Raw genomic sequence first — 26,167 nt, 5'->3', positions numbered from 1 at the left:
TTAAATTATTATTATTTATTTTTCATCAAAAAAATAATTTAAAACCCTCTCTAAATTGCTCTGTTAGAGTCAAAGAATCCATACTCTCAGGATCTATATTATTATTTTTGAGGATCAAAGCTTCTATTTAGCTTTATTCCAATTTACTTTAAAGAAACTTTGGTATTCCATTTAATTCAGAATTTTTGAATTTAAAGATTTTGAGTGTTTTAATTTCAATAATTTAGTTCCAAATCTATTCATAATAGCTTGGCTATATTCTTAACCCAGATATATTTAAGCTTGTCAAATTTTAAAGATCTTAGCATTAGTAGAGTATTTAATTAAATTTTTCATCATAAAAAAAGAAATTGTAAGCCAAATTTAACTTTGTCAGATTTTTATTATATTTTGAAAAATTTAACTATTTTAAAGAAATATTTGTTAGCAAATTGTAAGATAAATCAAGAATTTATAAATTTTCTATATTTCTTATTGTTTTAAAAAAGGGTGATAGTTTAATATCAGTATAATACTACTTTTTTAAGTTCAAGTCGTTTGTTTATTCTAGTATTTTGAGTATGTTATCATCTTTTGAAACAAAATATTTCTAGCACTTCTTATTATATCTCTCTAATATATCTTATTTTATATTATCAAATTTATGATTCGTACCTACCTAGTTATTACTATTTTTTATAGAAGACGAATTTTAATCTAATTAATATTATTTTCCCTAATTTTTGTTAATTTTATCTTCAGAACTATTTCCTTATTTAAAAAAATTTTTATTTATTTTAATATTTGTTTATGAATTTTTTAACTCCTCTTGCTATTTACTAATGTCTTCTTCTTCTGAATAAATACCATCGCTAACATCTTCCAATATCTTTGAAAAGTTTTTCTTTTTTCTTAATGAAATATTTTAATTTTCATAATCATCTTCAACCTCCATTTCGTTATACTATTTATTCTCATTCGATTTATTTATTTTTTAATTAGGCTTTTCCATTTATCTTTGAGTTGAAGAATTTTTCATTTTTATTGAATTATTTCTATAAACATTTTTTTAGCTTAAAATAATCTCATCATTATCATTATCTTCATCCTGGTTGCAGTCTAAAGATTCAGAATCTGATGAATCTTAACTTTAAGATTGATCTTCTTCTTTTAATTCTGGGTGTTATTTTATTAATTTGTGGATGAGTTTTTTATTTTAAATTCTTTATTTTTTCATTTTTTTTGCTTCATAAAGGATATCTAAATTTTCAAGAACTACCTTTTATATGTAAATATCTTCTAATTTAAGAGCTATCTAATAAGCTTCTTAATAATTTTATACAATTAAATCTACTTAACTCTTAAGTTCATCAAGTACATTTGCATACTCAATTAAGCAGTTTGCATAATCAGCTGTTTATTTATCAACCTTTCGATAAAACAAAATAGCTTTTTCATATGAAATCTTAGATTCTAAAAACTTTTTGAGTTTTTCTTCTGCAATTGCTTTGTTGACTAACATTTTTATATTATTTTAATCTCTTTATAGAACAGAAGAAGTATAATCGATAATTTTTTGATATTCTTCTAAATTTAAAAGTATATCGATATATTCCATTTATTTTTATTAATAGTTTTCATTCCTACTGGAATTGGTTTCCCTTTTTAATTTTTTTTCGATTTCTGCACATTCCTTTCTTAACTCTTCTTCTTTTTTTAAATCATCTAATTTCTCATTAAGTTCTTATTTTTTTTAATCAAATTAATTTTCTTTTGATAAATTTAAAGCTTTTTTGTAATATGTTTATGCTTCTTCATATTTTATTAAACACTAATTAACTATTCCTAAATTCATATAATCATCAATTAAACCAGACACATCATTTTATTGCTATTAAATAAAATTGAAAAATAGTTAATTTCAAATAATTCAAATGCTCTTTAGATAAATAAATAAATAAATTTAATTACGCGACATATATCTGCATCTTTTATAAACTATTTTATTGCTTTTTCATATTCCTTCTTTTATAAATAAATTAAACCTAAAGTATTGTAGCACTTTCCTTTAATAATTGCATCTTAAATTTAATCAGCCTCTTTTAATGTTTCTTTTAGTTTATTTATAGATTCGTCGTAATAAATACTATCCCACTTTCCTTTTACAAATAAAGCACCTGCTTAATTAAGTAAACTCTCTGCATATTTTTACTTTAAGTCATATAAAGAAAAATTATTCTATGTATTAAGTGCATTGTAATTTTTTTTGGCATTTGCATCAATTAACTTTTTTATTTATGTTTAGCTTTTGACAAAATAACCTATTGATAAATCTATTGTTTTTTCAAAATTTTCAGATATACATCTGTTTTTTTCTAAACAATATTCAGCCTAGTCCATATATATTTATCCAAAACTGCAATAAGATCTTTAGATTTCTAATTCATTTTTAAATAATTCACTTAATTCTTAATGATTTTCGCAGTACTCTAGTCCTTTTTTGTATTTATGTAACTTCCTGTAATTTTCACTTATATACCTATATGCTATTAATTTTTGTTCCTATTCTTGGGTATTCAATTGCTTTTCCCCTGGCAATAATCTTAAAACTTATAAATAATATTCTATTGATTTTTTATATTAAGTCTAATTATAATATTATGATCCTATGTTATTCAAAATTTCGGATTTCTACAATCTATTTAATCCATTATTTTTCAGTTAATTTTTTAAATTCAGTATAGTATCTTATTCTTTTATTTTCTAAGTTGTTCTCATTATAGTTTTTTTATAATCCTACAGATTTTACAAATGAACCTTTTCTTTTGATTTTTAATAATATATTGATAGAAGTATTTATTTAAAAATAGTTGTTTGTTAAATTTAGATATTTATTTTTTTAATTAAATCAAAAATTTTTATTTAAAGTGGTTGGCGCAAAACTTATCATCTTTAGTCAGAAATAGTTTAAAATTTAAACACTCTATCTAAAATGTAATAAATTGTAATTCCCATATTTTTCTAAAATTTATAGAATAATTAACAAATTAGCTAATAAACTATTTTATTACATAAAATAAAAACTATTTTAACTTAAAAATTTAGCAATAAATTAAAAAATTTTATTCTTAATACGATATAAAAAAGCGATTTTCAATTTTAAAATTTCATAAGATAAATTAAATTTCTACTTAGATTAAATTACATTTAATTAGATTGTCTTAAAATAATTAAGTTAAGAAGATTTCTAAAATAATTATATAAAGATAATGTAAATATTCCTCTTACACATACAAATAAAAGTACTTCTTCATATATTATAAATATAAAATTTATTCAAATTTGCAAATATTATTTTAATTAATTTTATAAATCAATCAGTCAGTCAGTCAGTCAATCAATATTTTTGATTGGTTAGATTTAGCTTTGAGAAATTAAGCAATTTTTATTCAGTAATACTTCTTTTTACCCTTTGATTAAGCTGACTGTTACTAGAAGAGCCCACATTAAAAGAAGACAGTTATGAAGTATTATTATCATCAAAGTTAATATAAGATTTCTTTAAAATAGTTGTTGGAGTTAAATCCCTATTTGGCTGTGCAGATAAGATATTAGTGGGGGATTAAACTAATTTAGCATTTACTTAATAGCTACTAAGGTTAGATATATTTTTAGCAAGACTGTCGCTTATATTGCTATTTTTGAGGAGTAAATTAGAATTATTATTTGAACTAAATATGTTAGATCTATAAATTTCACTGTTACTATTTATGCTAATTAAAGTACTCTCTTTAGATCCATAGGCTTTTGTGAAGTTATTGTTTGCTGAAGCGTAAATACTCTGTTAAAGAGGAGATTTAGGATTTTACTAGCTTAACAATAAAGATTGTTGCAATGATGATTACTTTGAACTACTATTAGATGCTTATGATGAGGTAATAGATGCTAAATTTGCTTAATTAGGAGATATATTTTAGTTATTAATTGAAGAATTTGTCACTTAATTTTAAGAATTTTAGCTTGAAATTGAATTTTTTCCTCTTTAATGACGCTAGATACTTGTAATTGTACCAGCTTCAGTATTTTATTTTGATGGGAGACTAGTTAACTTTTATTAGTTGTTGATTGATCCTATTTATTGAATTCCTGATTATATTGACTGCAAAGTTTAATTTAAAGAAGACTTATTTTTCTTATAATCTCCTTCAGTTAAAATTTGATTTGAACCAAAACTGTTTGTTGTTTCTTTAGACTTGCCTATAGATAAATAACTTGAGTTGATAGTGTCTTCTTAATTTTATTTATTTAAGCTCAAATCAAAGCATTTGCTCTAACTGGTAGTTGTCTTTGTTTTAGGTTTTTCAAACTCTGTCTTAGATATATTTTCTTTTGTAGGTCTATTTTTGCTGCGTGATTTTTCTAAGCATAGTTTTGCTGTATCTTCAAGAATTTATTGTTAATGTCCTCTTATTTAATTGAATTCATCGTCAAGCTGTTTGTGAGCTCTTAGCTAACTCACTTCTTTTGTTAATTTTTCATTTTCAATCTAGAGTTTCTTTTTTTCTGCAATCAATGTAGGCTCTTTTGATCGCTTGGTATTTTCATCTCTTTCTTTTCTAATTTTCTATTCATAGTAAACTTACTGCTATTACAGTCTTTCCATGTATGCCCTTTCAATTATCTCCAGCATCTGTGCTTATGATAACCCATATAAGCTGCTATGGTTTACGCTTCCAAAAATAATATGGTTGTTATTTTATATAAAACTTTAGCCACAGCTAAAAATGCTACTTTATGCCATAGAGTTTGATGTAGGAACAATACCATTCTAGTTGATTTGTATGTGTGCTATTTATTATTACTATTATGAAAGACCATTATGGCCAACTACACTATTAGACATGTAGTTAGAAGTAGATTAAAATCCTCCAAACTAGCTTGTGTTCAAGTACTATCCATTATCATATTAAAGATTGTTTAAGTTATTGCTTGATGAGCATCCTTATTAAATAATTTGAGATTGGCTAGCATTGCATAGTTAGTTATTACTACAAATATTTAACTAATGTAAGCTGTTTCCTTTTCTATGCTAATTTTAAGTGCTAGGAGATATATTTGCACCTCCTTATTATTACTACTACTATTATTAAAGTGCAAAGGAGGCATAATTTGACCCACCCTTAAATGAAACAAAACCAAAATTCTTAGCAGGTGAAGCATTTTTTACATTTTCATTTTAATTTTAAGAGCTATCAAGCTTTTAATTAGCCTCAACCAACTCATTTTTTAGTGATTCTTTTTAAGATTCAAGTATTTCAATTTTTTTTTATAGATATTCTCTTTCTTACTATAAAGCTAAAATAATTTACTTTTGGGTTAACTAATCGCTTTAGCTCTATGAAATTTAACTTTGTCTTTAATTTTAAATTTATTCTAAGAATTTTTCTTATTCTATTTCTATCTGTTCCATCATTTCTTTTCTATTCATTTCAAGTATATGAATTTAATTCAATAAATCTGAAATATTTTTTTCTTTTTTTTGCATCTGCTAAGAAAATAAACTTTCTCTTTCTTCTAAGCAGTTCTATTGCATCTTTATTTTTTCTTCTAAGTTGACTATAATTTACTGCTGCATGTCGAAATTATCTACATAAAACAAATAAATACATGAATAAGAAATAAATAAAAAAGATAAATAATAAATAAATTTTCAAAAATAAAATATGTTTACTTTCTTCTTATTCTATCTATTAGCACTATTCTATGAGTTCTTGGTTCTTTTCATTTTAGAAATGGATAGATTACTGCAAAGATTCAATCGTATCTAAAAATCTTTGCCTTTCTTCAGCAAATTCAGAAATTTAATTGTGCAATTAGTCAGATAACTGCTAAATTTCGCTTTCATACTGCTAAGTAATTTAATCTTATTCTTATTAGTTTTGGTTTTCTAGGAAATTAACTTGCTAAACTAATTCGTTTTTCTCAATCTCTAAAATTGAAATAGTGTTTTGAGTCTTTTTAATCAGGCTATCTTACTCTTTAAGTTAATTTTAAAGAACTTCAATTCTAATACGATATTCATTAATTTCATTATTCTTCTCTTAAAGCAGTATTTAGTTACTTGTAGATTCCGATTCTATTTACTTTGATTGTTATTCGATCATTTTATCAAGGCGGCTTTAAATACTCTTTTTGTTTTCCTCCAATTAGTTATATCTAAGTGCCATCTCCTATAACTGCTTCTTTGTTTCTATAATCTCAGTATTTTACTATTCTTATTACTTTTAGTTTTAGATAGTTTAATTCTCTATTTTAAGCTTAGAAATTGTATTTTCTAAAACATTTCTTTCTTTGTAATAGGCATCTCTATTTTCTAACAAAAGTTACTCTAGTTATTTTATATGTGTCTATAGTTAATTTGTTTCTTACTTTATTTTTTGTTATTCACTAATAAAAAGTGACTACTGTTACTACAGTTGATTCTGAAGTTGCTATATAAGCTTAGTTTACTATTGTGTATTGTTGTTAACTTTTCCAAGGTTGTAACTTATGCTAGTTGGTGAAAAGATGCTTGTATTACTCTTATCAGAATTTGAATAGATTTCTACAAATTAGCTCGAACTTATATTTTTTTGATTATTCCCATGAGCATTTTTTTCATCTTCAGTTTCATCTTCACATCCAGCGTCTTATAATTACTATGCCTATTCCAATTTATCATCATTTTTAGGAATTCCTAAATTTAAAATTTATCCTGGTTACAATTTTTATTTTTTTGATTTTTTTTTAGATTCAGATGTGTTTTGAGAGTTGCATGGCTACAACTATTCATAAGAACTTGTCTTATTATTTAAAATGTTAATTTTTTACTCAAGTTCTTTAATTTAAATTTAATATGTTTAGTTGATAGCTTCTAAATCAAATATTTATTACTAGTATTGCTTTTGAACTTTTTCAGTTGATTATTATATTTCTAATTCTAATTAATTTATTAACTTATGTTACTGTTCACATTCTCTTTGAAGATCTACTTTTTAATTTGTCATTTTTTCAAGCTTTTCGTTTTATCCTTCATAGTTATTTTTAATTTAATCATACTCTTCTGAGTATTTTTCAATTTTTTCAGAGAGTTGGTCTATCATTTTCTATTAGTCTTATATTTTTTATTCATAAGCCTACTATGCATGATTCTAAGTTATAACTTCTTATTATTTTGTTTATAACTAAAGTTCATATGAGGTTATTTTCTATTCGAATTATAATTGCTTCATTTACATATTTTCGATTAAGCACTACTCCCTTTATTGCACCTAATTTAAAACAGATTCTTCTTTTTCAATCAGCTACTATTCATAATTTCTCTAATTTTCTTCCAATATTTCAGCATGCTTCTTCTCATAGAATTCTAATTTATTCAAATATTCTTACTCATAATACTCCTAAATGGCTTATTCTCTTTCTTGTACAAACGCTTCATATTAATCCTAAAGGTATTTAGCTTATTGGTTTTTAGCTATCTCTAGTTGATCTTGTTAATTTTTTTCGATATTAACTTAGAGAGTCTAATATTCTTAAATCTTTAAATTTTATTATTAAATTAATTATTATTAAGATGAAATCTCTTTTTCCAAGAAACTTAATTTTTCATCTTTTTGCTTAATTTGATCAAGAAATTTTTGTTCAGTTATTTATTTGCTCTTTTTATACTCATTAGTAGATTCTTCTAATTCAGCTTTAAGACGACTGCATTGATCTTTTAAGTCTTCAATAATTACTTAATTTTTTTAATACTCTAAAATTTATTCTTAATATTAATGCAATTAGCTTTCTAGTTAACTGATTCTTTTCTAGTATTATTCTGCTTACTCATTCAATTGAAGTACTTCTTGGTTTTAATTTGAATTGCCTTTAAGATTACGATTCCTTTTAACCTACTCCTCTCCTTCTTCACTTTCTTCTTTGATTCGCATGTTTTTAGGAGGAGTTTGGTTATTTTCGTTTCCTAACTCTTCAATATACTCAAATTAACAATCTTTTGAAGCTGAAGCATTAACATTAGTTTTCAACTACTTTTTTTATGAAAATACCATAGAATTAAAGGACTCATTGCTCTGTAGTGTAGGTTCATTATATTAGCGCAAAAGGGATCTTAGATTTTCTATTTCTCTTTGCTTAATAGCAATTTCTTGATTGTGCATTTCATTTAGCTATGCAAATTTTTATTTATATATAGGATGCTATTAGTATCTTAAATCATTTATTTCAAAAAGACGAAAGAATTCATCATTATCTTTTATTTTTTGCTTTGCTTCTTTTAGTTCGAACTCAGCAAATTCTAATTTCTAATTTAAAATGGCTAAATCTTTTTCTAATTTTGCTTGAACTTCTCTAAGCTACTTCTTGAGCAAAGTTTCTTTTTCTTCTAGATCTCTTATTTTTACATCCTTTTCTATATTTTGCTATCCATCTAATTCTATATCATTAATATTAACTAAAGTTCCATTCTTGATATAAATTCCACTTTTATTTAATCTTTCTTAAAAGGCTTTATTTGAAATCTATTAAAAAAATAATTTTATTTTTAGAATTAATTAATTTAATAATTTAACAATAATTATTTCATACATGAGTTTAAGAGGTTGAACTCACAATAGTACTCCTATTCATCTGTGTTGAAGATATAGAATCAAATTAAGCAGATTAATATAAATGATTATGCAGCTTTTTTGAACTTCCATTTAATCCTTTAACAGAAGGAGCGTTATCTTATTAAAGAAATTCATTTTCATTATTGACTGATGTTTTACTCATCCCTAATAGAGTCTTTTGATGACTTTGGTTTTGTGCTGAATGAGAGTATATTGAATCTTGCTTGCTAGCTGTATTATTTAAATAAGAGTTGTCTTTGTATTCTTTATATATCAATTTAAAATTTTCTTTTCAAATTTAGTTTAAATTTTTTTTAATGAATTTTTTATAAAGGAGATTTGTTTGATCATTTAATTTTCAATATCTTTATGATTTTTATAAAAACCTTTGAATTTACTATTTATTTTCTATTCATAATAATTTACTATAAACATATAAATACGATTTATTTATTGATTGATTGAGTTACAAATCACATTAGTATTAAATCACAAACGATATTGAGCGAGTTATGTTTTAATTTTAAATTAATAATGCTCTTAACTGACTTTTTAAATTTTAGGTCCTCATATTTTCTTTCATATCTAATAGATATTTATAAATCAAATTAACATTTTTTTATCAATGTTTTTAACTAAACAATAAATAAATAATATCAGTAATTTGAATTGCCAAATAATAATTTTATTTTATTGGATACTAAACAAGAAATACATTTACAAAAAACTATCATTTTTTATCTTTGATTCCATATTTAAATGAGCCTTTTGCTTTTCTGTTGCTACCAAATGTTCTTATATTTGATTATTTAGCTATTCCTGTTCCAAATTGTATTGCTTTCTTCCTGAAACCTGAAGTAGCGCTTTTGAATATAATTTAAACTAGTTTTTAATAGTTGATAACAAATATTTTACATTAATCCTAGACTTTTTGCAACTTATCTTAATAGAATTTTGTCTCCAGAACCTCTTGGTAGATTAAAATTAGTAAAATAGCTGAAATCTGTCTTTTCACACACTTCTTAAATTAAATTTTAATTTAAAAAAGGGAATCTAACTTCCCTGCCATTTTGTGATATTGCTCTGTCATCTCTACCAAGATTTCTTATCCATAACCTTTATAAATCTTTCAAGAAAACCAAAATAAATTAAAAAATATTTCTTTTTAAAAGATAAATAAAATACCAAATTTCATTTCCTAAACTAAATCCTTATAGCCATTTCTTTAAAATGCCACACGATAACGTGAATACCCTCCAAATATTTCATCAGCACCTTTGTTAAATGAATAAAAATTATAACAATTATTACATTTTCATATAAAGTAATATACCCAAACCGCTAAGAACTACTTTAGCTCCAGAAGTAATATTTTTTTTTTCTAATGTATCAGTATGAAGATAACCTTAACCCTTAGTAGCTAAGTGAAGTACTAATGCAATATTGAAATCCATGTGAGTTATTCTGGGATAAATTAATTTTAGTAAAGGTTTCTCATTTAAGCTCAAGTCTTCAACAGTTTTGTCTATCAAAATCAAGTTATATTTTCTATTTGGATTAATGATTTATAGTTCTTCTAAAGCATTTAAAGCTGTCAATCTATCAGAAGCATCACTTTTAAAGCTGAGATTAAATAGATCAATGCTTTATTAAAAAAATTATTAAACATATTTAATTAAAATAATTTAATAAAGTATTTATTAAATAGAGTAGTTGTAAAATAAATAATTAACAATTTAGACTTGTAAAATAAAAAAAAATAAAAGCATAAGCAATTTTAAAATGGATATTATACCTTTCGTTGATAGGGAGTAACTAATCTAAAAATAGAGTTAATAATGTAGAGTCTAATCCACCTGAAAAAAGAACAGATACTTTTGAATTAGTTTGTTAAGCATCATAATTAAATTATGTTGTTTAATATAAAATTGGCTAGTCAGATTCATCTTTTTCATAAAGTTTTTAAGATGGAATTTCATTAGGCTGTTTGAAATAATTTTTAAATTCAATAATATTTTAAATATGATCCTAAACACTTTGTTTAAGAGCATTCAATACAATTTTTATTGTTTCTTAAGGTGCTACCATAATTGGGGCTGTTTAGGAATTCCAGTTGTATTTAATATTATAAAGCTTATCGTTAATTAGATAAGAATCCCATATAAATTTATTACTATCATTCATATCAATAACAATTAAAGTATTTTATGGTACCTCTATCCATTCCTTTTCTTTCGCAACAAAATAATCATGCAAATATTTTTTTTCTAAGAATAATAATCTTTGTTCTGGATCTTTCATATTATATCTAATATCTTTTTAGAGTTTTGCTTCACTGGAAGTAGAAGAATCTTCTATCTTTTTATCAACAATTTCTTCAGCTATAGTTTCAGCTGTTGCAGTTGTACCTTCTTCTCCATCATCTCCATCATCTTCTTAGACTAATTTACCTTCATCTACATTTATTGAGCATGAGCTAAATACAAAACCATTTTTTGAAAAACCTAATAAAAGGGATCTTTTTCCAAAAGGGTCTTTTGCTACAAACAATTTCTTAAGCTCATGATTGTAATAAACAAAAGCATAATCTCCTTGTAAGTTAGAAAGTACAGAAGTAATTTTTTTTTCTAGAGTCTCCTCTTAATCATTTATGCAATTTTAATCTTTAGAAGTAGCATTTTAATCAAGCTTTTTAGACAAATTTTTTAATTCTTAATCACATAAATTATTCAATTTTGAATAAATTTATTCTGTATCGTTTGTGAAAGGGTTAAAATCATCTTTTATGGTATTATCCAAAGTTTCAACAAACAATTCACCATTGTATATAAAGACAGATTACTTGCCCTTATTTACAAAAGGTTGAATATTTAAATGATCAGAATCTCCTCTCAAATGAAGTAAACTATTACAAAAAGTCATTTCTTTGAAGCAATTCTCTTTGCTTTCTTCTATTGATTAATCTGTTATTTCTTAATTTACTATTTCTACTTCCTCTTTTGAAGCCAAGACACTATCTTTTTTTTCATCATCAACAGCTGGTTTTAGGGTATCAAATATATTTTTTGAGATATTTGTTAAATTTGTGCTACATTAAAGCTCTGATTAATTGCTATTAAGTTAAAATTATCTGTAGCTAAAAGCATTTGGACCTCTAGGACCTATAGACTTCTAAATATCTTGTATTGAAAAATCATTTACAAACAATAAATTTTTTCTTATATTTTCTATAAAATCAAACTTTGTATTAAGATACTTATTTTTTAATTCTTCATTTTATTCTACATAAGGATTCTAAGCGTATCTCTCAAAAATATTAAAATTGCATTAATGAGATTCAATACTTATTCCTTTTATGCAAAAACAAATTCCACACATATTTATTATATCAGTCTTATATTAATTTTTTAATAAGGAGTAAAATCTTAATTATTTCTTGGTTTTTATTAAGTAAATTTTCTTTTAAAATCTATCAACATAAAGTAATATAGTGGCTAGAATTATCAGGAGAGGATTTAATTTTAAGAAAAATGACTAAAAACTCATTCAAATATTATTATAAAATATTTTATTTTCTTTTTTGTTTTTTAGGATGTAGTCATGAAAATAAATAATAAACTTTGATAAATATTATTTTTAAATATATGAAATATTTTATTTATCACGCAAATTATAAGAAAATTCTATGAGGACTATTAGTAAGATTATTTTAGAAGAAGAAAAAAATTTATTTCTCATTTAAATGAATTTTTATTTTTAAGTATTTATTTTTAGACATTATTTTTTTATAAAGAAATAATTTAAAAAATAAACAAAAATCTAAATTATTAATTTTGTAAAATTTATTTTAAATTCCTATTAATTCTAAAATAAAATTTTTTTCAAAATTTTATATTCAAATAATATGTTATAATTAATTACTTCAAGATGATTCTATTGAAACAATTTAGTATTGTTAATTTTTAAATTATTTAAATGAGAGGGAAATTTATTCTAAAAAAAATGATTAATGAAATTTTAATACGAAATACAAGAAAGGAAAATTGAAAAGATTTTTTGTAAAAAATTACATAGTTTAAATTACTTTGTTTAAAATATTGAAACTAAATTAAAGAAAGATCACTTGCGTATATATGTATGCAGAGATAGTATAGATAAAATAATTGAATTAAGATTTAGGAAAACTTTAAAGAAACAGAGAAATTTATATTATAAAAATTATTATAAGTTATTAAATATTAATTATATAATCATCATTTAAATCAAAATTAACTAAAGAAAGTATATTTAAATCATCAATCTATCCATCGATTTCTCTATTTTTAATTATTTTTTCGTTTGTTAGTTAGTTAGTTTGTTATTGATAGATAATTCAATTCAAACTCTCTTTAATTTAAAGAGAAAATGTAAACATTATCTAAATTATTAATATGTTTGTTTATTTATTCTTGCTTCTAATTAATTTTAAGTTGTGGTTTATTTTATTTTACATTTAGAATTATAAAATTTATGAGTTAATTTTTTAAATGCCCTCTTTGCTTTGGATTAACAGTTATTAAAAAGGGTTTTTAATTTCAAAATTTCAATTTCACTCATTATCGCTAGATAATCCTCCTTTAGTAGATGACTAAGAGTCTTTGTTTTGCCCGTTTTATGATTGCTCTTACTCATTTTTTTTTATTTGCTTTTTTAATTACTCACTACTTTAGTCGTTCAAATGATTAAATTCCTATTCTAACTTATGTTCTTATTTTACGTTGCTACCCTATTCTTCTTATTATTATATTTCAATTTAATGATCGCTATCATTGGCACTATCTTCTTCTTGTAGTACATTAGGAGATCTTAAATTTTAATTGGCTTCTATTTTTAATTTTTAATTTTAATTATTATTTAGTTCTTGACCTATTATCTTTTTTTCATCATTAATTCTTTAATTTTCTTCTTCTTCATCATCATCATCGTCTATGGAAATCGGGTTGATATCACTTTTTTTTTCATTTGGATTAGATGTTCCATTAAGTATAGCCTATTGTGCTCTTGTTAGAGTAGTGGTTGTGGGTATGGCATTTTATTTATTGCTTGTTGCTTTTGAAGATACTTCATTTGCTTTATTTTACATGAGCTACTCTTTAAATTAAGCAATCTAGGCTTTCAACTATCTATTTAATTGCTAGTCTTTAGATACTTAGGTTTTTATTGTGCTGATTAAATAATAACATGTTTCATAAGATAAATTATTTTTATCAGAAATGTCCTTGTAAGTAAGACCACTCATTTATTCAATATATAGCTTCTACTTAAATGCTTCAGTATATTTAGCTCTTCCAGATTCTTGATTGGGTAGATTTTATTTTTCCACAGAAGTTGTACCTCCTGTAACTTTACCATTATTATTGTTGTTGCTACTATTATTTTCACTATTGTTACCATTATTAATGCTATTAACATTGCTATTGTTATTATTGCTATTGCTGGTATTATTATTACTGCTGTTGTTGTTAGTATTGCTTGTTGCTTCATTATTATTTCCTGTTTAAATTATTTTTTATGGTTAATTATTATCAGGCTCAACATTAACTGAATTGCTCTATTAATTTTGATCTGCCTAATCCTTTTAGATTGAGTTTATCAGATAATAGGCTGTGCCATAGTTTATGTTATACTTTTTACAAATCTTGCGATAACTAAACTTCTTCTTGCTTAATTCCTCTATAAGCTTTTTACGAAGTTCTTCAGAATATTTTTTCTTTCTAACTTGCTTACTGTTAGAGTTATAATCTTTATTTCCTCCACTACTTCCATTATAATTCTAACTTTCAGAAACAGAACTTGAATAGTTATTTGATCCATGCATCCCGTTTCTATTTCTAGAGTATGCAGAATAAATTTTATCTTTTTCTATGTTTTTCTTACGAGTGATCACTCCTTGGTGCAAGTTTGATTTCTACTAAGATTGCTAATCTTCGTATTCATCATCTTCATCATCGTCCTCTATATCATCATAGTTTGATTCGCTATTTTAATCCTTTTCTTTTTCTCCTTCCTCCTCTATCTTGATTTCATCCCCAAAGATGTTATTTGTTGTATTTTAAGAATTAGGAAGCTAAGCATTATTATTACTGATTTAGCGAAGCACGGCAGCACTATCCTAAAACGCATTCAAATCATCACCAACTTGAGCTACCAGAGACTAGAGAAACTTGTACTCATTCTTAATGAATTCTTTGTTTTATTCGTTTTCTTAATTGTATATTAACAAATATTAAATTTTATTTAGAGAATATGTTATTTGTGCAGCTCTATTTTCAAATTTGGATAGATTCTACTTAAGAATCTATTATTATTTTTAAATTAATAGTCGCATAATAATTTCAAAATATCAAAACTGATCTCCTTTATAAATTTTCAATTTAGTCTTTAATGGTTTAAGAATAATTTTAATATCTCTTAATTCCTTTTTAGATGAAATAATATTTCTGTCTATTAAAACTTTTAATTGTGTAGCTTTCAGACAACTTATCTTGTGTAGTTGAGTCTTGATCTCTAATTTAAAAATTAAATATAATTTAAAAAAAGAATTGAATAAGCTAAAATAATTTAAGACTAGAAATGAAATGCAAGATTAATTTTAATAAAAGTAAAAATTATTGAATGAAAGATTAAAAAAATTGTTAAAATTTAAATAGAATAATTATAATTTAAATTACTAAATTATCAATTGAGATTATGCGTTCGTTCGTTCGTTCGTTGATTTTTAAATTGTTTTTCTTTTTCTTTTTTTAATTTATAAATTTTTAATTTTTTTCTTAAATATTAAATTATAATTTTTTTACTAAATTCAAGACTTTTAAAATTTTTTTACAATAACTAATGTTTTCTTGAAATTCATCTCAAATTAATTTTTGTTTCCCTCTAATTTTATTAATTAATTTTTTTCCCTATTTAAATTATTTTTATTTTTTAATTAATAAATTTTCCTTCATTAAATTAACAATTTAATAATCATAATTTTTTATTTAATTAATAAATGATTTTTCATCTCTTTAACAAACAAGAAGCATGTAAGAAAGCAAAAAACCTAATCTCAAATTTATGTTTTTCAATAAGTTATAAATAAATAAAATTAATACTTATATTCAAAAATTTTTTACTTCTAATTTTCACAAATCTAACCACATATACTTACTTACGTATACTTTATCCAAGGATTATTTTAAAAGTTTAAATTTTTATAACAAGATTATGCTTATATAAATATATCATTTATTATTTTATTATTTATTATTATATATTTATTTTCATTAAAAAAAATTTTTTTTGTTTTAAAAAAATATAATTTTATATTTGTTTTATACTATATATTAATTAAAGAAAGTATTATTTAATTTATTTAAATAAAAATATATTATTGATATTATCTTGTGAATGATAAATTTTTAAGCAATTATTATCAAAATTTTTAAAAACAAAAACATTACTTGTTAATTTTTTAAACTTGTTTGGTTTTTCGATAAAATTGATCTAATAATAATTATGCAGCAAAAAGGTAAATTAATAAAAGTTATTTTCAAATCTTAGAAATAAAACTTTTTGTAAGAATATTTCTAATTAAAAATAAATAAAAAAAATAATTTACGAAATTTTTAATAATTAATGACAAAATATTATTACTTTGATAAATAATTAAAAAACAAACTATAAAAATATATTTTAAAATATAAATTGTAGCTAAATATTTTATTATCAGCAAATTTATGAAACTGAGTTAAGTGCTTTTTATTAAATTTTATTCATTTGTTGCTCTTTTTTCAACTATGTTTATAAGAATATAATTTTTTCTTATAAATCTTTGAATGAATCGCTCATTTCATCTAAATTATTTATTACTTTATCACCCAATCCATTTTTCTTTTCTATTTCTCCCAAACTTAATGATTTCATCATTGGGAACCAACTTATATCCTCATTTTTAATCTTTTAAATAACTTCTGTTTCTACTCCATTAAAATCAGTTGAGTCTTTCTTAGAAAGATAATACATATAGAATACTTTTTATTAGATTTTTATAAGAATAAAATTATTTTTTTTAAATTAAACAAATTAATTTACTATAATTCCATAATTAATGATCTCTTTCAATATGATTATTAAATCCATCAGCATGCTTATCAAACACGTATCTCTCTAATCCGCATATGAAGCAAACGTTTTTCATGTCCTCTATCACTTCTCTTTTTTTATCTCTAAGTTAGCCAAAAGTATCAATGATAACACCAAATATGATATTTATAAAGATGACATTAATTAATGCAAACCAGCTTACATCATAAATGACTCTAAAAATGTAAGTACCTCTATTATCAAATTCAAAAGATTATCTTCTAAGTGTATTACTTATACCACCATCTGTTCTCAATCCATAATTCAATGTATCTATGAAACACTAAAATAGGCTATTAAATTAAATTTTTTTAATATAATTAATCTATTTTTGATAATTAAATTTTTACTTTGAACACATATTTTCGCCATGTCCTATTTCCTCAGAAAAGAAACTATCTACTGCGAAAGTGTAGCCTACTACTGAGAATATAAAAATTACAATTATGCCTAACAATAAAGTTTTTAGTAGCTAATTAGCATTTAGCTGTACTGCTCTTGTAACATTTTTCAATGAAGGGAATTGATTGATAATATCTAATAGTTATATACTATACACAATATTATCAAAAAAGAAACCCAAAACAGTACATGATATGTAGAAGCACAGATAAACAAATGAACCTTTTTCATAAATAAAGGGGAAAAAATAAAAAATTAATTCAAACTAATTAATTAATTATTACCATCTTTCAACATAAACATAAATGAGGATTCATAATATTTGACCTAACCCCACAAATTGCCGAATCTAAGAAAAGAGTTTTATTAAAATTTAGGGTAATTTGGACCTTTTGTCTTTAAAGCGTAAGTAACCAATTAAGTAGAGTAATATTTAGGATTATCAAGTTCTTCAAGAAGTCTTTCTTGCTTTGGATCTAAAAGATATTAGTTCTCTTCATTATATTTTCTCCACTTTTATGTCAAAACCATTGGCCCATTGACAACTAGCCAAAACATCATCATGATAAAATTAGTTACAAGTTAAATGATTCCTAATGCATATATAACCTAAGTAGAAGCAGTTTATGACCTATCTATTACAGTATAACCTTCCTGAAGCTTTCTTTCAAAAGAAGCAATCATAGTTATATTTATTGCAAAAACTACAATAGTAGAAAACCACTTTAACATTTTGTATCTCTCAGAAGTGAAATGGATGATCCACCCTTTTAATTAAGTCATATGATCCCTAGTTTATAAATTAAATTTAATAAAAAATTTAAATATTTTTAAAGATTATTTAATGGATTGAATAAGATTTTTTTTAAATTTAAACAAATAAAAAATACATTTCTGTAAAGAAAGTCTCAGCTTCTTCCATCAAGCTTCCTAATTTATCATTTAAAGTCCCTCTTTCAACTTCATTCATAAACTCTTCTCTAGAATGCTTTGAAATGTTTCTGCAAGCAGGGTGCTTAACAAAGAATACTCTGCAAATTTTATCTTAGAAGAAAACTTCAATATTGCAAGTATTTTGAGAAAAGAATTCTATGGCTTAATCTTCTATATTTTCAGTTTTTTGTTCTATACATTTTTAAGCTTCTGATACCAAATCGGGATTTAATCTCTTTAATTAGTCGCTCTATCAAATAATTGAAATTAATTTAGAAATTAATAATTTATTAATATATAAAATTACTATAGTTGCTAATAAAATAAACATATTAAATGCCATCTCAATTTATCCGGTAAATTCTTACTACTTTTCTGAAACTCTCTCAATAATTTCTTTGATTGAGACATTTCTAATATTCATCTCAAGATCTTCTGTAACAAACTACTAAAATTAATTAGTGAGGAATTACCTAATAAATCCATAATCCAATTATTGGTCAATATAAAGAGGTATTTGCTACTCTGTATTTCCTTCTAATAAAGAAACTAGCAAAATAGTAGATTTTGAAACCATTTCATCTATTTAATCTTTTAAGTCATCTTCAACTATTCCCCGTTTTTCATAGTCACTCTCTTAATTAAATGTTGATAGCAATTCTTTTATATAATCCACTATTCTATTGTCTGATAAACATTTTTGATTCAGCTAACAAGGACCTTATAAGCTTTCAATGAGCAAGTCAATCATTTACTAGCCAAGATCGATAGTTTTATCGTTCAAATAACGGATTAGACTACCAAAATTCTAAGAAATAGTTTTAATGAAATTGATAGACTAAGGATTTAAATTTCCATTTTGCTTTTACTCTCTCAAGAAATCTTATAACGGTAAAAAATGCCCTTCGCAGAATAGTTAAAGGAATCTTTATATAAAAATATAAAAAGAAATTGAATTGTTTATTGTAAATATTTATTTTTTTTAATACCTATATATTCTTTTTAAATTCAAAATTATTTCATCCTCTTCGTAAGCATTGATTTATCCTTAAACTTCCTAAACGATAAGCATTTATTCTTCTTTTTCTTTTGCTTCTTTTTCTTTTTATTCATCATAATCATTATTTATAAGGACATTGTCTGAATTATTTTTCTTAGCCTTCAAATCATGAATTCGCTACCTGAATTTCTCTTAGAATTCTTAGTTTCGGAATGACATTTATTTTTTGATTTTTGTAGAGTAATTTTAAATCATTTAAAATAGGCAAATCATAACTGTATTGTTAGAATCTTACATCAAGCAATTAAATAGCTCTTGTTAGCACTTTTAATTTCCTCCATATAGCATAGCAATACCAAGAAGTATAGCTTCATTCTATTTTACATAAAGTAAAAAAATTTTTAATTGTAAATTAGTTATAAATTGGGCGGGAAATAAATTAATGAATTACCTTTATTTCAGCTTTAAAATTAGCATTTAAAAAATTACACACAACCTGAATAACTCCATAATCAGTCAAAGTATTTTATCTTTAAATTACTAAACTCTAAAAAGAAAGCTGCCCATCCCATTCTGCAGCAGGCTAAGCTTCCCCTGAATTTTCTTCTTCAATCAAATTTCTAAAAATCTTTAATCCAAGAAGGTAATATTAATCTGGGAGATTGGTATTTTAAGGGTTCATAATTGAGCAAAACTTTTTACATAACTATAATAAAATTTATTTATATTTTTTGATATTATTTATAATAAACAAAAAATTTACTTGCTCAAAAGATATAATATTATTATTTTTTAATGTATTCTTAGATAAAATTTATATTTTTTTCATAGTCTAAGACAGATCCTAAAATTCCTATTCTTCACATTACTTAAAAATTTGAGTTTCTGAGAGTTTTTTGAATATGATGTGAAATTTTAAAGGTAATTGCTACAATTTTCCATATTTAGATAAATCTTACTTCTATTAATTGCTTTAATTGTTTTGCTTATTGTGATTTATTTATTGATTTTCATACTTTTTTTATTATTCAATATTAAAAAATTATTAATAGTATTTCTAAACATAATAAAAATTTAAAAAGTAAAATCAAATAAAACAAATTTATTGTTAATTGAAAAGTTACTGATTTAATAAATTTAATTTACTTTTTTTATAAGATCTTTAATTTCAGGTAAAAAATGTTCTTTGAGTTCTTTTATCTCAAGTGAAGATTTCTATATGTGCCTTTTTTATTGAATTATAAAGAATACTTAGGCAATAAATACCTTATTACATTCGTCCTTGTCAGTTAAAATAGCTTATAATTTTACAAATGATTGAATAATGCTCTTATAAAAGCTATAAACTTATTCTTTTTAATTAATTAAATATCTTTCTGCTGACTCTTTAACACAATAGAATAAAAGGCCAAAAGTATAAACCTAAATTAATGATCTAAGAGATGTATTTCCCTAAAAATTAATAACATAAACTTGAGAATCTTCTAATTGCTTAATATTATTAGAGATATATTCTAGGTCACTTTGAATCAAAAATAATATTTTTTGAATGTATTCCTATTTGTTAATAGTAAAAAAGAAATTAATTAAGTAAATAAATAAAAAAATAGCTTTTATTACTAAATCTTCGATATCTTTTTCTGTTTCCAAGAAAACATGATAGAAAAATTAAACAACAGCTCTCCTTATTGGCCAACACTTTGGTGTTTATTAAAGTAACTCATAAATAACTTCTAATGGGAAATAGTTTTAACTTTTATTTTCAGTAATACCATTTTTCTCTTCGCATGCAGTTGACATTAATTCTAGTTATTAGATAAAGTATTACAACTCATTAGGCATGGGAATGCAGACTTATGGAGTATTTGATTTTAAACCATTTTCTATTTGCTATGATAGCTGATTACATTGCAAATAAAATGTATTATCTTACTAAATATTTCCTAGTCCTAATTAAAACAAAATAAATTTGTATTTAGGATTACTTAAACAGAGCATCACATCAATTTAATTCTATCTGATAACTTATCCCTTAAATTTCATAAAGTTTGATAGGTATTCAAGCATAATTGTTCTTTGTTAGTTATTTGATGTTTAATGATTGATAATTTTGCAATAACTTTCTATTAATTTATGGACTAGCTTATGATCAGTCAATAACTCTTCGTTGTTTCTAGCAATTTCATTCAATAACATCTAAGGGAGAGTATTAGTCTCCTTTTACAGGTGCCCAATAAAGCAATCTATATATTCAGCAAGTTATTATTAATTTTGAATATTATCAAAGCAAAATAAAGATAATATTTTGAAACATTTTTTAAGAATGGCCTAGCTTTTCACTTTTTCTATTTATTTTAACCATTCCAAGTCATATAAAAGCATTTAAACTATTGGCTTATGAATTTATAGTAATCTAAACATTTTTTGTATCTCTTAACGTATATGCTTTTTTAAAACAAATTCGTGGTAGTAGTCTTCATTAATACTTATTCCTTTCTAGTTTATATCACTAGAAATAAGCTAATTTAATTTATCTTGAATAATGCTATGCTCACTTGAAAATTCATCGTGCATTATACCTTAATCATTGTATGGATCTTGATCATCATTTTCTATCAGTTATAATTATGGGTCTTCATCGTCTCCGTTATCATCTACTTGAAGAAATTTCTTTTTTGAACTTTACTTTTAAGAAACTACTTCATCTATTTCTGTCACTTGTCTAATTTATGAATCAGTGAGAAAGTAAAAGAGTTCATCAAGAATTTCCAACATAATTTAAGAATTTTGTTATCCTCTCTCACTATTCAATCCATACCATTCTTCAGAGTCATCAACTAAGTTGTTTAGTCTATAATAATTTTCTTAAGCCTTTTAAAGAATGGATATTTTATGAGAATCATCAATAATTTGAATTTCCTTTAAATATTCTACTAGATTATATCTCTTTGAAAAGTTTGCTTATAAGATTTGCATGGCAGATTCTACCAAGTCAGAATTTTCATATAATAAAAGATCTATCAAATAAATGTTAATTGTTTTGTCTAAAGGATTCTTGCTGCCCTTTTTTTTCTATACCTAATAAATAAAAAGAGTTTATATCTATCTATTTACTCATTTTTCAAATAATTTTTGTAAATCTAAATTAGAAAAAGAAATAAATAATTTTAATTACTAGAGAATCTATTGTGAAAAAAGTATCCTGAACTCTATCATTAATCCAGTCTAAAGGTTATTACAAAAGATCGAATGGAGGGATAAGGATTTATTCCTTATCACGTTTTTCTTTTAACTCATTTTTATCATTTTTAAAGTCTTAAACTGCCTTTAAATAGTTATTTCTCTCTTTAATCATTTAGAGGATTTGTTGAACTGATTTGGTTTCTAAATTACTTTCTTCATAAAACTTCTTGAATTATATTAAAATTTTATCGCCCATCCAGTTCAAAATTATGTTATTAGCAAACTATTGTATTAAAAAAACTAAATTAACAAAAATTATATTTAAATATAAAAAAATACATCTAATATCTCGCAAATATTAGTCCTACATTAGCAGAGTATCATACTCTCTTCAGTTTAATTATATCTATTGAATTTTTTTGAAATTTTATTTTCTTTTTTTTCCTCTAACTGTTGCAGTTCAGCTGATTTTTGCTATATTTTTTTAATCTTTTATTCTTTTTTCAATATTTTTTCTTCTTGTTCTGATAATACATCACGCGAAGCATCCAAGAATTTAATTAATGGAGCTAGTATTTAATTAATTTATGAAATAGTATTGTACATACCATAAGTAAACAGAGAGCTGCAAATTTTTATGATATTCAAGGTAAATTCATTAAACTCTGTTTCCCATATTCTCTAATACAGTTACTCATCAGTAATTTGATTTAAATAAAGCTAAATAAAATCTTTTAAATTATCGAATTTTTCAATATAATATTAACATTATAAAATATCAGGGTTTTCTGAATAAGAAGGGACATATCGTTAACCATAAAAGCCAGCATTTACTAGCTTGTTTTAATTCATAATCTTTGTCATGTTTTCTAATTATTTCTACCATTGCAACTCACCTTTAGGAGAGTAAATCAAATCCCATTATTTTAAATAAATAGGAGCCTATATAGGATTCAAATGTAAACCTTCTATGTAGCATGTTCTCATAAAAGAGCAAAAAGCACTCTTTAAATCCATATCAAACTCCTATCCACTTATGATTGTATAGCATATATCATAAGAAAAGTATTTACTGAGAAATTCGATTGCGATAAATTATTTATCCATGCACAAATCAGAAAAAAGATATATGACATTTATATAAAATTTCATATATTCATTGACTTCTCTCGAATGAATTTACTATTAAAAAAATATTTTTAATTAAAAACAACTTTTTAAAATAAAATAAAATTTACTTTAATTTACTCTAAATCATAAGGGACCTCTCGAATTCTAATTTATATTTTTCCATTTTGAAGCATACTAAGAGGGTTGATGAAATTCTCTGCTTAATTATTTTCAAAAAGCAATTTAGTTATAACTGTATCTTAATTATTCTTCATTGCTTTATTATCACAATTGATTAAAGCTCTTAGCAATTTAATGAATTTGATAGATTTTTCTTTTATCAGTAATTCAACAAATTTTAAAATAATATTTTCGTCAATCTTATACTTCAGTATGTATTCATTGTTATCTATTAATTCTGTTAAAGTTGGTTCAGCTAAAATATCAACATCATTATCATATTCCATAGCTTACTCCATAAGCAATTCCAACCTATTTATAAATTGTGAATATGTTAAAAATTGAAATACTAAGATAATTAATTTATTTACCATTGTGATGCAAATAACTCGTTTGGTCTATATTCTCTAATTATGTATTTAATCAAAACATTCGTTAGCTAAAATATGTAAATAATGTCTTTAGGTAATAACTTTAAGTTTTTTGGATTATAATAGTTGTTTTTAAAAGGATAATACAACAAACTTGTGAGAATCTAAATAAATTAACAATCTTTGAGTAACCTTTAATTTTTTTATATACAAAAACCTTAGCAATCCAAAATGCCTTTGGTTTCATCCAAGCTATTTAATTCACAAACAAAGCGGATAAGCTATTCAAGGCTTTATGTAACCTTTTGTTTTAAATCATGAGTAATTAAATCACTCGATTATTTATACTTGAATATATTAACAAATTTAATCAAGACTGGCTATGCAGACAAAGAAAATAGAATATCTGATTTTTCTTACTCAGATAATTTTTATATTTATAAAGCATTTTCATCATTTATTTCAAGATCACTATTGATAATTTGTCTATTAAAGTTGAACTCTTTGTCTTTTAATCCCTAATAGAATCCAGGAATTTAAACATTTTCATTATTTTCTAAAACTTATTCAGGTTCTTTTGTAATATCCATATAGTTTTTTAAAATACTAATGTGATATGATTGCTAATTTTCTAAATATTAGATATCTGATGCTTTTGTTTGAATAAATTATACAAAAGCATTTTGATAGTCAAGCTATTATATATTATCCTTGTCTTAATCTAAACTAAATCCTCCCTAATTTTATTTTAAATATAATTAAAAATATTTATTTTAGAATCAAAGAAGCATATATATATCTAAAGTTAAGTCACTTAAAAATTTAGTTAGATTCATTAATTTAAATAAAAAATTTAAAAATATTTTTTTTAAAATGCACTTCATACCTAATTAAAGCTAAGTAGACGACCTGTCTAAACATGTCTTAAATAGAAGAAAACAGATTCTGAATCTTAACTTATGGAAATAGGCCCTCCCTTATTATAGTCATTAATTTATTCAATCTACCAAACAGAAGAGATTGAATATTTTTCTTATTCATAAGTTCCATTGTAATTACCTAAATAAACTTAAGGAAGTAGTTAATTTTAGTAGGCTATATCAGCAGTGAGGTATCCTTCAGTTTCTGAGTGAAAAAATCTGACAAAGTCTCCTCCACTGATTACTGATTTAGGTAAATTATTTTGTGAAGAGCATGTTGAATACTTTCTAAACTCCCAAGCAACTTCAGAATATTGGCTAATATATGTGTCAATAATAAAAGATATTTTATCATTTTTTTTCTCTTCTACTTGTTTATATTCGTTGAAATCTTAAACTGGTTGTTTATTTTTTCCTATCTCCGCTTACTCTTCAGAAAAACTTACACTAAAACGTAGCTTAACGCTCTATATTATCATTTAGTCTCTGTACTAAATAGTATCACCTATATTACGCAGTCTGTATTTAGGTAATATTCTAAAAATCATTCCAGAAGAGTAGTCTTTTGAAAGCTGAAATTTATATGCTGACTTTTCAGAATCAGAGGCTATAGTTTAGCTTGATAAAAATAGGCCTGAATCTACATGCATAATTTAGATCTCTGTACCATAACCAACTGGTTAGCCTTAAAACTGATTTAACGACTTTAAATTCATTTCATTTTCTCTTTATACATTTTCCTTTAATGTCTATGATATACTTTCATATTAATCCTTTTCATCTATTAATTTTTAAAGATCTACATCTAATTTTGTATCCATTTTTTTAAGCTTTATTTTTTATGTTTCTGTATAGGATTCTGCGATGTGTCGTTGAGTTCTTCTCTTGTTGTCTTAAACAAGCTTTTCAATATTTTTTTAGAGATAATCTACGCGCTTTTAGTGATGACGATATTCTTTAGAAGCTTAGAAGTTGAGACGAGGCCATATTTAGAATACAAAGTCGTTATAATTCTTCAAAAAGCTTAAATTATTTGTATATTCAGATGACTTTTACAAAATATCATTAGGTATAACCTAAAATGATATATTACTTTAAGTGAATCCTTTTGCGCATAGGAATCCTCCATAATCTTGCTATCCTCTGCTCAAAAACCCCTTTATAACTATTTTATCTCCAAATCTTAAATAGTTATTTTCTTCTTAGCTCATAATTGAACTCCTTACCCTTTTGCTTGTATTTTTTTGTAGAATATAAACTACTTGTTTTGATGATTAT

General features: G+C 23.7%; 5 protein-coding genes across 5 annotated transcripts; all 5 read right to left on the bottom strand. All coding sequences in view use genetic code 6, as the record gives it.

Annotated features, from left to right (window-relative positions):
* Positions 1–25: 25 nt before the first annotated feature.
* On the bottom strand, positions 26–2,757 carry TTHERM_00522400 (tetratricopeptide repeat protein; the record flags this gene model as incomplete). Its single annotated transcript, XM_001014418.2, has 2 exons — positions 26–1,870; positions 1,951–2,757. 2 exons carry the CDS (start codon positions 2,755–2,757, stop codon positions 26–28), a joined length of 2,652 nt encoding a protein of 883 aa, XP_001014418.2.
* Positions 2,758–3,376: 619 nt separating this feature from the next.
* TTHERM_00522390 (hypothetical protein) lies at positions 3,377–8,790 on the bottom strand (the record flags this gene model as incomplete). Its single annotated transcript, XM_001014417.2, has 3 exons — positions 3,377–5,625; positions 5,711–8,537; positions 8,605–8,790. 3 exons carry the CDS (start codon positions 8,788–8,790, stop codon positions 3,377–3,379), a joined length of 5,262 nt encoding a protein of 1,753 aa, XP_001014417.2.
* A 567-nt stretch (positions 8,791–9,357) lies between these two features.
* Positions 9,358–12,005, bottom strand: TTHERM_00522380 (asparagine synthase; the record flags this gene model as incomplete). Its single annotated transcript, XM_001014416.2, has 5 exons — positions 9,358–9,490; positions 9,543–9,753; positions 9,813–9,902; positions 9,961–10,271; positions 10,423–12,005. The coding sequence occupies 5 exons, from the start codon at positions 12,003–12,005 to the stop codon at positions 9,358–9,360; spliced, it is 2,328 nt and encodes a 775-aa protein (XP_001014416.2).
* A 1,210-nt stretch (positions 12,006–13,215) lies between these two features.
* On the bottom strand, positions 13,216–14,994 carry TTHERM_000522379 (cation channel family protein; the record flags this gene model as incomplete). Its single annotated transcript, XM_012797320.1, has 1 exon — positions 13,216–14,994. One exon carries the CDS (start codon positions 14,992–14,994, stop codon positions 13,216–13,218), a length of 1,779 nt encoding a protein of 592 aa, XP_012652774.1.
* Positions 14,995–16,373: 1,379 nt separating this feature from the next.
* TTHERM_00522370 (cation channel family protein) lies at positions 16,374–26,100 on the bottom strand (the record flags this gene model as incomplete). The annotated part of the gene is made up of 16 exons (XM_001014415.2): positions 16,374–16,678; positions 16,740–17,083; positions 17,141–17,414; positions 17,477–17,982; positions 18,083–18,375; positions 18,433–19,051; positions 19,115–19,500; positions 19,577–19,831; positions 19,889–20,140; positions 20,272–20,682; positions 20,746–22,203; positions 22,301–22,591; positions 22,648–23,490; positions 23,547–23,910; positions 23,970–24,706; positions 24,856–26,100. 16 exons carry the CDS (start codon positions 26,098–26,100, stop codon positions 16,374–16,376), a joined length of 8,583 nt encoding a protein of 2,860 aa, XP_001014415.2.
* Positions 26,101–26,167: the final 67 nt, after the last annotated feature.

Source organism: Tetrahymena thermophila, assembly GCF_000189635.1.
Source record: "Tetrahymena thermophila SB210 genomic scaffold scf_8254664, whole genome shotgun sequence".
In the NCBI taxonomy this organism is placed as follows: domain Eukaryota; phylum Ciliophora; class Oligohymenophorea; order Hymenostomatida; family Tetrahymenidae; genus Tetrahymena; species Tetrahymena thermophila.
This window is presented reverse-complemented; position numbering and strand designations above follow the sequence as displayed.